Source organism: Lemur catta, chromosome 8, assembly GCF_020740605.2.
Source record: "Lemur catta isolate mLemCat1 chromosome 8, mLemCat1.pri, whole genome shotgun sequence".
Classification (NCBI taxonomy): Eukaryota; Metazoa; Chordata; class Mammalia; order Primates; family Lemuridae; genus Lemur; species Lemur catta.
The window spans coordinates 33,935,210-33,950,542 of record NC_059135.1 but is presented as its reverse complement, the minus strand read 5'-3'; the positions used below and the strand labels follow the sequence as shown (position 1 = coordinate 33,950,542).

Here is a 15,333-nt window from a genome sequence, read left to right as displayed (position 1 = left end):
CAAGCAAAATGTCAAAACTTAAAATCAGAAGAATACACAAAGACTCAACATGAAATCAAAAGATTTTTTGACAGTGTGATGTCTAAGCCCTAGTTCACAGAACTTGTAAACACTATTAGGTTTTGTTCATTCAAAAAGCTATTAAAGAAGCAGGGCATGGTAGTGTGTGCAGGAGGACCGCCTGAGCCCAGGAGTTGGAAGCTACAGTGAGCTGCGATAAGGCCACTGTGCTCTAGCCTGGGCAACAGAGTGAGACCCCATCTCTTGAAAGAAAAAAAAAGCTATTAGAAATTTAAATTTAGTTCTCTTTACTCTTAAAATTATTAAACGAGGAAAGCTTTCTGCAGAAGTCAAATGAAATAAAATAGGTATGGACTAGAAAAACTTGAGCATTTTTCTTACAGAAGATGTGATGAAATGTTTTACAAATTTGGCAACTGTAAACAGCTCATTTTAGAACTTTCATATATCTGTTTTCCCACTCATGCTTTTTTAACATGATGTAATAGTCACAGAAACAAGTAAAAAGGAATTAATTTTAAATGTATTTGTTCCCAGTAATATGTTTAAACAAAACAACGTTACACTGTTACTTTTCGAGTATAAAAAGTACACCACTGGGTGATTCTCAAGGTCTTAATACCTCACATATTTTATTTAAAAATGAAATGACAATTTCACCTCCAAGGTTCTGGAATATACAGCCATCGCTGTCTTTTACCATTACAGTATGAGAACCCAAAATACGGTACACTAACTAGTCCATAATTGGTTTGTACAAAGTTCACCTTTGGGCTTTTAAATTTTTCTCCAAAGAAAAAAAAAGTGCCAACTATAACATATGACTTGAATTTCATAAAAATAACCAGTTTGATTATATATGTAAAATAAGGTTTGCATATGTAACTGAATCACACAAAAATAAATATTCCAACAAATTTGGATGTTTGGGATGGTCTGATAAAATATAAGCATGTGGAATACATAAAAAACACTGTGAGAGATTTCAGTCACCCTCCATAGTAACTAAAATAAATATGAAAAGTTCATAAATATCAGCGACAAGAAAAATTCGATTCACATTAAGATGCCAAGGGGAGAAAAACAAACAATATCAAATACAAATCAGAAATCAAGTCACAAGGACAGATGGCTATTTACAAGCAAGTCACTTCTCACATGAGCTACTCTAGATAGAGCCAGTAAGTAACAGTAGGGATTAACTTCACAACTGTTCGCTTTACAGCAGTTAATGATCTGCAGGTGCTTTGCTGGATAAACAAACTAGTCTTTAATATCTTTAACATAAAGATTCAGAACTGAACACATCCAGTGAGATTTCTGAACCTTGGAGAGGAAAAACACCTTCAATAGTTTTATCCCCTAAAAGATCCCAAAAATGTCTCTCCAGATTAAAGCAGATGACTCAAACAAAAGAGTCCTTTACATTTCTCACTCTCTGAGAAAAATGCTTGCCTCTTATACACAATTTGTAACTTACATCTTCAAGTTCAGTTGCAGCAATTGATGTCACATATCCAGCAAATCTGCTGTCACTTCCACCATAAATTTCCTGGTCATAGTAACCTGTTGAATCAAGGCCCACTCCTTGAGCTTCATCAAGAGCTGCCTTCTTGCCTTGAATTTCTCGAATCTGTGCTTCAATATCTGTAAAAAAAAAAAAAAAAAGATAATACAGACTTTCTTAATTTCATTTTCCAAAGAGCACTCAACACAATGCATTTCTCTGCTAGGCATCATCAAAACACTCTCTTAAATACAGAAAATTTATGGGAAAATAAACTGAATTGTAAAAAAAATTTTTCTTAAAAATACAGAAAATTTAAAATAATTGTGGCCTAACAAATAGCTGTTTTAATTCTTGCCAGTCCATTGCCTTTGTGCAACTGACGTAAGCTCTGACACCAGGCACTTATTTAGTAGCTGCATGGATGAAAAGATAAGGATTCAAATAGCATCACGCAATTGCCCAACCTCCCTCCTCAGCTAAGGGAGAAAACCCTCTGTAGTTCCTCAAGATGCAAGTGGTTTAAAGCAGAAAACATAATGTCCTCATCTAGTCTAAGGCACAGCTGGGCCACATTTTCCCATAAGAAAAGAAAGGGGCAAGAGCAGGTGTAAGGAACTCAAAATGGTGGAATGGATTTAAGGCTGAACCTACCACCTCAGTTTGCTAATTTTTTTCTTTCTTTTTTCCTTGAGTCTCACTCTGTTTGCCAGACTAGAGTGCAGTGGCATCCCTATAGCTAACTGCAACCTCAAAATCCTAGGCTCAAGCTATCCTTCTGCCTTAGCCTTCGGAGTAGCTGGGACTACAGGTGTGCACCAGCATGCCGGGCTAATTTTTTTCTATTTTAGTAGATGAGATCTCGCTCTTGCTCAGGCTGGTCTCGAACTCCTGAGTTCAAGTGATCTTCCCACCTCGGCCTCCCAAAGTGCTAGGATTACAGGCGTGAGAGCCACTGTGCCCAGCCTCATAATTTGCTAAATCTTGCAGTGTATAATATCACCACAGCACCAACATCTCCAGATACTACTTTTTCCCTCATCTCTTCCCTCAAAACCATTACAGTAGCCCAGGTAGCCAGAATTATCCTCACTCGTGGTACTTTTTACTATTATCTCTACAGTTGTTTTGGTTTAAAGTTTTATATTTTAAAAAAAAGTTTAAATCCACGTTCCCCCTTCCTCACCCCTTTTCAGGTACTTTCTCATTCTTGAGGGAATCCAGAAGAGAACCCTCAGTAGTTAGAAAAACTGGCTAAAGGGTGAGTGGAGATTTACTCTTCCATTTTTTACTTTCTGAAATGTTTGAAGCTTTAAAAACAAACGCTCAGGTGCAAAACTAGGGTTTTTTTTTTTTAATTAAAGAACTATAAATGCTACTTCCATCAGGATTTAGGCAAGAAACAAATGAGCGAATCAGGCCAGCCAAACGGTCTGCAATCTCTTCTTTACACTAGTGTGGTCTGACGACCACGGTGTACCTGTTACAACAGTGGAATCCTAGGTCTCAGAGACACTAACTCAGAAAGAACCTCCAACTTAAAAAGCCCAAGATTCCACATTATTAACAAATGCCCCAGGAAACTATTTGACATGGCCTTCATCCCTTCATTTCTAATCCCACCCCTACCAAACTTTTCCATTTAGAACATCATTTTATACTTTTCTTTACCTCACAGACAATTAAAAAACAGGAAAGGGGTACTGTTTTACAAATCTGCATTATACTACACATAATGTGCAACATGCTTTTTATCCCCCTCACTGGATACAGACAGTATTCTTATGTTCCTACTGAAGAAGTTTTTCATTCTAAGTTTTCAGCAACTAGTCCCTCATTTGAATAACGTTATTTATTCAGGAACTACTTTCATGTACTGAATTTTACCTACTGATTTTATGTATTTGCTAATTAGCAACAGAGTTTTCTAATTACAAAGATTCATAAGATGCTGAATTAGTTTGTATAAAATCTCTGTAAATCATGACTGGATTACTATTAAACCAAAATTTAATATCAAAATTACCTAGCCCAAGGTCTTCTGAGGCTAGGCAGCTGTTTGTAGTTAATTAATTCTGAAGGGAGTTCATTACTAAATTTCTACAAGCTGTACAGTTAAATATTTATATGCAAATCAGGCATTGTTTTCTTTCTTTGCTTGAAACTACAAATAAAAAGTCCAAAAAACTAATAGGTTTTGTTAATATATTGTAAACTATAATACTTTTACACAAACATTATGTTATCCACAAATAAGACACCAAATTCCATACATCTCAGCAGCTTGTTATGAAACTCACATAATTAAAAACCAAATTACTCAATTATTTATTAACACATTAACTGCCATGAGTTGTATTTAACTCAGCCAGTCTTGGAGGGGGACCCTCATGAAGCATATGTAACACACACATCTCTACCTTGGGACCAATATGAACTATTTTTCAAGTTGCATGTAACTCACACACAGAAAACAATAAAAAATAACAAACATTTCATTAAATTATAAAGAATTTTGTTTTTAAAGTTTGTAGTCTATTTTCTTAATAAAGTATCATGGCCCCAAGAAAAACTTCTTTTTTCCTAGTGTGGCAGTCAATGTGTTAATAAACTATGTGCCAAACACAATGCCCTCAAATATTTATGAGCAAACATTTTTATCATTACACTCATAAACAAGGTAATTTTGTGTCTGAGGTTTCATTTCTAAAATTAAAAAAATGGGCAGAGCAAATACGACAGATTATTAAGAACTGATAAAGCTGAGCAATGTTCATTGTATTTTGTCCTATACTTTTCTGGATGCTAAAATATTTCATAATAAAAAGGTAATCTGTAGAAATTATTAAAAGTAATTTTTCAAATTTTTCTCTTCCCCATCAATGCCCCAAAGGTTTGTAAAATTCCACAACTTCAAATTTTATAAATATTTTACATCCCTGGGAAAGAAAAAAGTTGGCTCCAGCTCCATATTTTCAAAGCTAACATTAAATTATAGCTACTGGTGTGTAGGTATTCCTATAGTTTCTTAAATACAAACTGACTAAAAATGGGCAAATTCATCATTTCTGACAATAAATGATCAATGCATAAAATTGGTTGCCAAGTATGAAAAAGAAATGAGAGAGAACATACCAAAATAAATAATGAGAAGTCTAAAATATTAAAGACTTGAGGAGGCAGAAAAAGAAATGTTTATGCTAATCTCTCTCCACTTCAATTATGGCCAACATGAACAAATCCTCTGTTTCAGCCTAATCCCTTCCCAATTTGGTTCCCTAGTTCAAGACATTCAGATGCGAAGACAAAGAGAAATGGAACTATGCTAGTAGTGATTGCGCAAAAAAGAGACTAGGACCTCTTAGTGGCCACACATACAACTGCCAAGAGCTGGCACTCTTTAACCCATCCAAACCCATAAATATTTCAATCTCCACATTGCTGTGTGTATTAATAGTTTGTGCCTTTTTATTAATAGGTAGCATTCCATTTTACTACAGTTTATTCTCTAGTTGACGTGCATCAGAGTTGTTTGCAGTTTGTAGTGATTACAAATAAGGATGCTGTAAACATTTGTGTACAGGTTTTTGTGTGAACACAGGTTTTTTTTTTTTTTTTTTGAGACAGAGTCTCACTTTGTTGCCCAGGCTAGAGTGAGTGCCGTGGCGTCAGCCTAGCTCACAGCAACCTCACACTCCTGGGCTTAAGCGATCCTACTGCCTCAGCCTCCCGAGTAGCTGGGACTACAGGCATGTGCCACCATGCCCGGCTAATTTTTTTTTGCTATATATGTTTTTAGTTGGCCAGATAATTTATTTCTATTTTTAGTAGAGACGGGGTCTCACTCAGGCTGGTCTCGAACTCCTGACCTCGAGTGATCCACCCACCTCGGCCTCCCAGAGGGCTAGGATTACAGGCGTGAGCCACCGCTCCCGGCCGTGAACACAGGTTTTAATATCACTTGGGTAAATACCTGTACCTAGAAATGGGATTGCTGGGTCTTCTTTTTTTTCTTTTTATTTAGTTCTTTTTTTGAGAAAGAGTTTCAGTCTGTCACACCCAGGCTAGAGTGCCATGGCATCAGTCTAGCTCACAGCAACTTCAAACTCCTGGGCTTAAGTGATCCTCCTTCCTCAGCCCCTCTAAGTAGCTGGGACTACAGGCGTGCACCACCACACTCGGCTAATTTTTACAATTTTTACCAGAGATGGGGTCTCACTCTTGCTCAGGCTGGTCTCGAACTCCTGAGCTCAAGTGATCCTCCCACCCCAGCCTCCCAGAGTGCTAGGTGTACAGGCATGAGCCACCGCGCCCGGCTGGATTGCTGGGTCTTAAAAGTAAACGTTTAACTTTATAAGAAACTCAGAAAGCCCTTTTGATGGGTTTACTTATGCAAGTTTAAGAACAGAAAGCAGAAGGACTCTGTATACTAGAGAAAAAAGAATTTTGAGAGATGAAATGGAGGGGAGAAATTAAATGAACAAGATAAAAAGAAGCTAGGACAAGTGAGATTATTAAAATTCTAGTTATATGGTATTAGAAAAAGGGGTAACAGGAGTAGAAATATCTAATGTGGATTATTAAACCACATGATTTTTGTGGATGAAAACCTCATTTCTGTTCCCTGCCCAACCATTCCCCGCCCCCATCTTCAGCAAAACCTACTAATCGCAGTAGGTGCAAATATATGGTAGGACTCATAAACTACTGATTATGAAATCTTAAGGAAATAGAGATTTCCTATCTTGACAGTAGATTTAGAATCCTAAAATTGAAATTATGGGTAGTCCTTCAAATCTTGCGTTGTCATAGTCTTAAGTGTGGTTAAAAAAAAAAAAAAGTCTTAGGGCAGGGTCTAGTAGCTCAAACCTGTAATCCCAGCACTTCAGGAGGCTCAGGTGGGAGGACTGCTTGAGCTCGGGTTTTTTGAGACCAGCCTGAGCAAGACCAAAACCCTGTCTCTGTAAAAACAAAAACAAAAACAAAAACAAAACAAAAATAGAAAAATTGGCCGGGTGTGGTGGTGCACACTTGTAGTCCCAGCTACTTGGGAGGCTGAGGCTGGAGGATGGCTTGAGCCCCGGAGTTTGAGGTTGCACTGAGCTAGGATGATGCCACCGCACTCTAGCCAGGGGACAGAGCAAGATTGTCTTTTTTTTAAGTCTTAGACAAAAGATCAAAGTACTAGTTAAGTGTATTTGACTTGTATTTAGCAGTTAAGGTTGTTAGAAAACAGACTGTATATTTATTGCCACCAAAATTATGGTGGGATGGGAACTAGAATGCACAAATCCTTTGTTAGATGTCATTCCCAAGAACTTGAAGTATGGTTTCAGAACTGTGCACATTCCTAGTCAAAAATTTTCTTGTTGCTTCCCTTGCTTGTGGGGCCCGACATCGTGACTGCAGTAGTAGTGATGGGAATCTAACAGAGAATCATGGGTGTTTTTAATGCCACCTTACCTGTTTCCTCCAGACTGGGAAACTACAGGACAAGGTGCCATGACAAATGAATTGTAAAGAAAAAGAAAGAGAAATGGAGGAGGAACCTATAAACTGAGAAATATTTAAGAGATAATCAATCACAACATATGGGCTTTATTTGGAGCCCGATTCAAACTGGAAAAAAAAAATGTTGGTAGCACAATGGGGAAAACTGAACATTGACTATATAGTTTAATTTCAGGTGTTATAATATTACTTTTTAAAGTCCTCATATTTTAGAAATACACTGAAATATTTATGGATAAAATGGTATGTCTAGGATTTGCTTCAAAATAATGGGAAGGTCGGTAGGGATCAGAGTACAAATTAAACAAAATTGGCCTAAATTTATAACTGCTGAAGCTAGGTGATAAGCACATGCGGATTCGTTTCACTATTCTACTTTAATATGTTTGCAGTTTTCAAGAACATAGTTTTTTTTTTAGGTTCCACCTTTCTCTCATTCTTGGTTCTTCCTTCTTCTAGTCCCTCGAAACTAAAGCATATGGCCCCATGCAACAAAAAGTAAAAGTTCACTGGGCATGGTAGGACATGCGTATAGTCCCACTTACTAGGGAGATTAAGGAAGGAGGATCTCTTGAACCTAGGAGTTGGAGGCTGTCATCATGCACCATGATCATGCCTGTGAATAGCCACTGCACTTTAGCCTGGGCAGCGTAGCAGACACATAAACCTGTCTCTTAAAAAAAAAAAGCCCCCCCGCAAAGGAGTCCTCCATTAAACACTAATAGAATATTTTTAGCTCTTTTACCTTTTTAGCTCTTAAACCTTAAATGTTCCAACTCTTCTGAATCTTTTTTCTTTTCTGGCTTTACTGGTCTTGCTAATTAATGGTAACATAAAAATCTTCTAAATGTTAAAACACAATTTTTTTTTTTTTTTGAGACAGAGTGTCGCTTTGTTGCCCTGGCTAGAGTGAGTGCCATGGCGTCAGCCTAGCTCACAGCAACCTCACACTCCTGGGTTTAAGCAATCCTACTGCCTCAGCCTCCCGAGTAGCTGGGACTACAGGCATGTGCCACCATGCCCGGCTAATTTTTTTTTTTCTACATATATTTTAGTTGGCCAGATAATTTCTTTCTATTTTTAGTAGAGATGGGGTCTCGCTCTTGCTCAGGCTGGTCTCGAACTCCTGAGCTCAAGCAATCCACCCGCCTCGGCCTCCCAGAGTGCTAGGATTACAGGCATGAGCCACCGCGTCCGGCCTTAAAACACAATTTAAAAACTAAATTTGCTCCAATGATCTAAAGAAAAACAATGTCGTTATTCTACTGAAATCCCCACAAAATGATTTTTCTTTCTGGAGGGGGATTCTGATCCCTGGCACACTTTCAACTATCAGAGAACAAATCTTTCCCTAAAAGGTACAGTAGATAGACGTTAATTAACAGTGTTAATTAATGAGTTAACAATTTTGTGAGCTAGCGCATTTGAAATCACAATTCATTCAAAAATGGACTTCCTTTTTTCATTTACTTAAAAATTACTGTTGCTTTTATAATCAGAAAAGTGACAAACGTTAAAATTACAAACTTTTTTGTGACATAAACACAATTATTTTATCTGGAAATTGAGTTTGACATTAAAAGGTACTACTGCAAAATTGGGAGTCTTTTAAAAGATGAGGAATATCAAACCTATTGTTTGTACTCTAAGACCCAAATATCAAACTCTTGAGATAAACAACACATACCACTGATACCAAAAGGTCACATCTGCTACAGCTATTTAACTGTTCCCCACCAATTCTGTCCCTCTACTGGTTTCCCCTCCTGTACCTTTTCTTCTTTCTCTGCCTCATGTATTGCTAAGCCTGGCTTTGCAGCATTTCCTCCTCCCTCGAAGCTTCTTTATTCTTCATTTTCCAATGTTCTAATCACTGTTTATTACATGTTACAGAGATACCGCCCTCAGATGTTAATCTCTCACTGACACCTTTTAGTCTGGTCCGTAAGTGACATCTATTCTCCTCTAGCCAGAAACAACAGGTGACAAAGTAGTTCTCAAATATGAGACTTCTATAAGACATCCTAGAAAAACAAAAAGTATATTTTGCATACCAACTCTCAACCTTTTCATTAAGCAAAACCTCAACAGGAAAACTAACTTTGATGTAAATTATTTGACTTAACACTACAGAGAATACAGATAAATCAAATCCTAAATGAGTAATTCTATGTTAAAAAAAAAAACTTCCAATATCTTTCAGGTTTAACTTTTTCACTTTTATTTTTACTAGCAGCCTTCACACCAGAAGTCTGTAAAACCAAAACAGTAACTATTCTAAACACAAGAAAACAAAAACCTCACCAAGATGCAGAATAACAAAACCATACCTATTCCAGCCATTTTTCAAAGAATTAGGGAAAATAACTTTTCCAGCTTTGTAATGCCCAAAAAATACCCAATTCAAGGGAAAAGTGGCAAAACAAGCCAATGTATGGTATTTCTGGTTAATGCACTTTTCCCCTTCCAAAACAGAAAAGTGTATGTGTGTTCCCTCCTTGTTTACCAAAGTCAAGCGGTATCTGAAGAACTGGATGGTAAGATTATGCTTATTCATTAACTATATACACCTGACACAATTTAACATGTAGAAAGATCCAAAAGATTGTATTTGATTTGAATTCCAGATCTTTTTATATTTCAGTCCTAGAAAGTATAAGCCACACTGACCAGGGTAAATATAATCTGGTTGGTTGAAGAGGATGTGAGGACTGATCCTAACAGAATATTTATTTGAAAGGAATATGATAGCAAGAAAAAAATAGGTGTCAGTTTGGCTCAATGATAGGAAGTAATAGCCTATGAAAAGACCCATGTAAGAAGGTACGACAATAAACTACCTCACTCTGAAGCAATATCATTTACCTCCCAAGGCTTAAGTACAAATTACTGATGCAGCCATTACTTTAAAAATAAACTATAAATATCTTCACCAGCAACGTTATTTAGGAAGATGTAATTCTTAAAAAAGTGACACGATGATAATAGACATCTATCAAATAAAAACTAAACAAGTATGACACCTTTTTAAAAGTTGCTCCAGTGAGATTTCAAATCTTTCTCTAAACTACTTCTACAGCCTAATAAATGGTTGCTCAGACTCCTTCTAAGTCATTCTTCACAATGCAACTAGTGACTTTCCTAAAACACAGAACTTGTCACCTGGGGGAAGGAGGACACTTTGTTCTGTAGTCATTGGGAAGCCAAAGTCAAACCTTCTATGGTGTTCAAAGCCTTTTATAATTTGATAATAACCTAACATTTCTTCTTCTCAGTTCAGGGGGTTCCCAAATAGTACATGAATAAATCCTGCTTCCCACCTAAATCAGCCAAACAGATGTATCCAAGCCTATCCAATCCTCTAAAAGTCAATTAAAGGGTCCTTTTCCTGTGAAGCTCTTTTTTTTTTTTTTTTTTGAGACAGAGTCTCGCTCTGTTGCCCGGGCTAGAGTGAGTGCTGTGGCCTCAGCCTAGCTCACAGCAACCTCAAACTCCTGGACTCAAGTGATCCTTCTGCCTCAGCCTCCCGAGTAGCTGGGACTACAGGCATGCACCACCATGCCTGGCTAAGTTTTCTATATATATTTTTAGATGTCCATATAATTTCTATTTTTAGTAGAGACGGGGGTCTCGCTCTTGCTCAGTCTGGTCTCGAACTCTTGAGCTCAAACAATCCACCCGCCTTGGCCTCCCAGAGTGCTAGGATTACAGGCGTGAGCCACCGCGCCCAGCCCCAGGATTTTCTTTATGGCACCACCTAATTAACACTGACAGAATAATCTCAAATAAGAATTGTGGCCAATCAGTCGCAACCAACCAAAGCTCTTAGCTTAATTTCTAAAAACGCAGACCAAAACTTTGATTTTCCTGTCCAAGAGTACTTTAAAGATATCAATAAGACCAGGCACAGTGGCTCATGCCTGTAATCCCAACACTTTCGGAGGCGAGGCAGGACCACTTGTGGCCAGGAGTTCAAGGCCAGCCTAGGCAACATAGCGAGACCCTGTCTATACGAAAAACAGAAAAATTAGCCAGGCGTGGTGGTACCCGCCTATAGACCCAGCTACTTGGGAGGCTGAGGCAGGAGGATTGCTTAAACCCACGAGTTCGAGGTTGCAGTGAGGTATGATTGTGCCACTGTACTCTAGCCTGGGCAACAAAGCAAGACCCTGTCTCAAAAAATAAATAAATAAATAAAATAAACAAATATAAAAGCTACACAATGCCCTCAAATGAATAATCTATCCTTGAATGAAAAAGAATAGCAACACTTTGTATTTTCTAATTATTCTGCAAAAGGTACCTTTGAGATAGTCTAATGACAAAAGAATAAAGGCCTAAGAACACTTCTGCATTTAAAAAGCATTTAAATAGTAAATATCTAAAATAATACTAATATTAAAGCCATCGCCAATTCATTATCACGTTTTATAAGTTGTAAAAAACTGGACTTTCGGAATAGTGGCCCAACTATTCAAAGCTATCGACACTTCGGTCCTAACCAACCCTTCCAAATTCATCCACTATTTTTCTCTTTGTACCCTCTTTTCCTGCCATAGCAGACTATTCAAATACAATTTTCACGACTCACTGTCTAGTTACAAGATGTTCTTTCAGGCTCAGATGTCCTCCTCTAATTTAAAACACATTGATCCTTTTAGACCAGGGGCACGTCACTTCCTCAAGTGAAATAACCCTAAACACAAACTAACCATTCCGTTACCCAGGTTCCCAGAATATGTTGCTTATACTTCTATTTAAACATTCACTTGTTCCCACCAGAGAATGAGGACAATATACATATTTGTTTTTCCCATCAGACTCAATTATTTGATGGCTTTAATCTGCTACCTCTAACAGACAAATACCGAGCCACACACCTAGGAAGGACGTGTGAAATAAATATGACACTCTCTCTCGGAGGCTTCGTGTTCAGTGAAAATTTCAGATTCCAAGTCAGAAATCAAGGAGTGCAGTTCCAACTTCCCATGCCTCATCTTTTCTGAAAAGTGAACCCACTTCCTGTCATTTCTGGATGCTCCCTAATGAACTCTAGTCTACTCCCAACATTTTCCTAATTTCGTATATTCTGTATTCCATAAAACTATCAATTAGCTCGAAACCTTCGGCTATTAATGAAAGTAACGTGTCTTTCCGTCTTCCAAATGCTCCTCCAATAATCTCCAAAGAAAAACATTAACAGTATACTAACAGTGATTAAGGGAAGAAAAAACTGTTAAAGAACCCCTTACAAGAGTGGGTTTATGTTGTTCGTCGCACAGAAAGTCAATTATTATTGTCTCAATAACTGACTTTCTGTGCGACAAACAACAGTAAACCCACCCTTGTGAGTTCATCAACAAAACTACCAGATTTTACCCCCAAATCATTTCGTGCAACAAAAATAAGCAACAGACGTCTGAAGACACACCCATTACCCAAAGTTAGGAGTAACGGACCTCGGTTTAAGCAAACTCGTTTTAGTACTGCCAGAAAAGCGGCTGCCGTATTCCAGTGCTTTTCTGTCTCTTATGTACAAACTGTGCGGACGACAGTGCCGAGAGGCGAGTAAGACTTTCTTCTCACGCCTGGTTCCCCGACCCCTGGCCCTGAAATTCCACTTAGCAAGCCGCTTAAACAAGGCCCTCTAGTCAGAAAACAGAAGCAACTCTGAAGTAGCAGCACCCAAACACTGAACAAAGCGCCTGTCGGGGGTGTACGAGTAGGACGCCATTACGCGGGGCAGTGGCCTGCGCTGCTGGCGCCGAGGAGACGACCTAGGCCTGAAGCGTGGGCGCGGCCCCCTACAGAAAGAAACTACAGGGAGCGGCAGAAACCTAGCAAGTTACAGTCTCAGCAGGCTGACAGCGGAGAAGGCAAGTTAACAGGGAAAAACCGCTTACCTTCGTGAGTCTTGGCGATCTTCGCCATTTTGTCCACTCGAACACACAGACGGAACTGGCGCTTCCAAGAACTTCCGCTCGTCGCCGCCGCACGGAGAAAAATAGCTAGAGCGCCCTTTACGCATGCGCAAAGCGGGTGCGCGCGCGCGCGCGCCTTTGGGTGACACGTGACAGAGCCGCCACCTAGGTGGAACTGCGAGATGCATTGTGGGCGTGGGAGGAGCCAGGGTGGGTCCCTGAGCTGGCCTTCGTGGGGACATTGGGAAGAACCAGGTGGGCCGTTAATTCCCTTAAGTGAGTTACTTTGCCCTGAAAGAAAGTGTATTCCACGAGGGCAGTTAAGAACAGACCTTGTACGAAGCACTACTATTTCAGGTCTGGAGAGACCTCAGACTTTATATCCCATTTCTCCAAATTAACCGGAAGGCGGCTTGGAGCTCAAGAAAAGCTTTCCTTAGCATCTGTCTCAGCTGTTGCAGTGCTTAGTTATAGAGACAGTCAACAGCCTCATTCTTTGCCCTGTAACTCAAGGTCATTTTTCTTCCTTTCTATTTAATAATTGCCCTATCATTTGGGTGGGAGTTTGTTTTACAACGTACGCTCTCAGACACTATTGAACTTCACAAATAATCCAGTAAGGTAGGCAAGTTGTTGCTAAGCCTATGAGGAAAAACTGGGGCGGAAGGATATATAAATTGTGCAAGTTCACACAGTTTACTACGTTGCACAGTGAGAATTTAAAGCCTTTTAATTTTATGGGCTCTTAGAACACCATTGATCATCAACTGATCATCACTGTTAACACTGATGAAATGCCTCTCTTAAATCCTAAACGGTACTCCTAAGTCAGGAATTTTAATAGATCAGAATGCGGCAGTATTTTTTTCCGTGGGCATCAATTATACTATCATAGGCTTGTACTTGCACACTGGTCTCAGACTCCAACGGTGTAAAAGAACAGAAAAACTCAAAAGGCAAGTTGGATTCAGGAAGCAGCCTCGGAAAAAAGGTAGTGATCAAAATTAGAGCCATCATAAAGAAAACAGTTCACCTCTTATATGTTAAAGTCACAACCCAAATATTTAGTAGAAACTTTAGTAACAAAAAGTAGAAGACTTTTTTGTTTGTTGAGACAAAGTCTTGCTCTGTTGCCTGGGCTAGAGTACAGTGGCCTCATCATAGCTCACTGCAACCTCGAACTCCTGGGCTTAAGCAATCCTCCTGCCTCAGTCTCCCCAATAGCTGGGACAGCAGGCATGAACCACCACACTTGGTGGTTCTAATTTTTTTAATTTTTTGTAGAGATGGAGTCTTGAACTCCCAGCCTCCAGTGATCCTGTTGCCTCAGCCTCCCAAAGTGAAAAGTATAATTTTTATTAGCATCAGTAAAAGAATCAATTTGATAAGTTAAACATTTAAATTCTTTAATTTGTGTTTCTTTGATTTTAGGTTAAATGGTAGTTGGGGGAGGAGGGAAATGAGATAAGAGAAAAACAGGAGATTATTATGTGAATTATTGATAAATTCTAGTTCTTGGGTTGGCAGAAGGGCCCATGTATATTAACTATATGTTTTATAACCTATGCATAGGATATATATATATATTCTTTTTCTTTTTATTTATTTATTTTTTTTTTGAAACAGAGTCTCACTCTGTTGCCTGGGCTAGAGTGCCGTGGTGTCAGCCTAGCTCACAGCAACCTCAAACTCCTGGGCTCAAGCAATCTTCCTGCCTCAGCCTCCTGAGTAGCTGGGCCTACAGGCATGCGCCACCATGCCCGGCTAATTTTTTCTATATATATTTTTAGCTGTCCATATAATTTCTTTCTATTTTTAGTAGAGACGGGGTCTCACTCTTGCTCAGGCTGGTCTCGAACTCCTGAGTTCAAAGAATCTGCCCGCCTGAGCCTCCCAGAATGCTAGAATTACAGGTGTGAGCCACTGCGCCTGGCCTACAGTCTTTTATATATACAAAACAGCACATTTTAAAATAATAAGAGGGAAAAAAAACAAGAAATAAGGAATTAGAGAAGTGTTATTATCTATTAATAATCATCAAATTGAAAGGATTCATGTTGACAGGAAGAATCACAAGGACATTGCATTTCTTGGCTCATATTTTTAAAAAAGACAAATTCTTAGAGACCCTGTCTCTACTAAAAGTAGAAAAATTACCTAGGCATGGTGGCATGTGCCTGTAGTCCCAGCTACTTGGGAGGAGGATCACTTGAGCCTAGGAGTTTTGAGGTTGCTGTGAGCTAGGCTGACGCCACGGCACTCCAGCCCAGGTGGCAGAGTAAGACTCTGTCTCAAAAAGACAAATTCTTATATATAAGGTGTGATTCTCATATATAAAGTGTGATAGTTAATTTTAGTTGTTTACTTGACTGG

At 38.8% G+C, this 15,333-nt stretch overlaps 1 protein-coding gene across 2 annotated transcripts in view; it reads right to left on the bottom strand.

Moving 5' to 3' along the window:
- The window catches only part of SF3B1 (splicing factor 3b subunit 1), a 35,622-nt gene extending 22,575 nt beyond the window's left edge, over positions 1-13,047 (bottom strand). Inside the window, exons 1-2 of one of the 2 annotated variants that reach the window (XM_045558805.1) lie at positions 12,943-13,047; positions 1,502-1,668 (exon numbers count right to left, since the gene is read on the bottom strand). In XM_045558805.1, coding sequence (XP_045414761.1) covers positions 1,502-1,668; positions 12,943-12,970 — 195 coding nt within the window. In that variant the 5' untranslated portion in view covers positions 12,971-13,047. The remainder of the gene's footprint in view (positions 1-1,501; positions 1,669-12,942) is intronic. The other variant, XM_045558807.1, reaches the window with a different exon arrangement.
- Between the last annotated feature and the right edge of the window lie 2,286 nt (positions 13,048-15,333).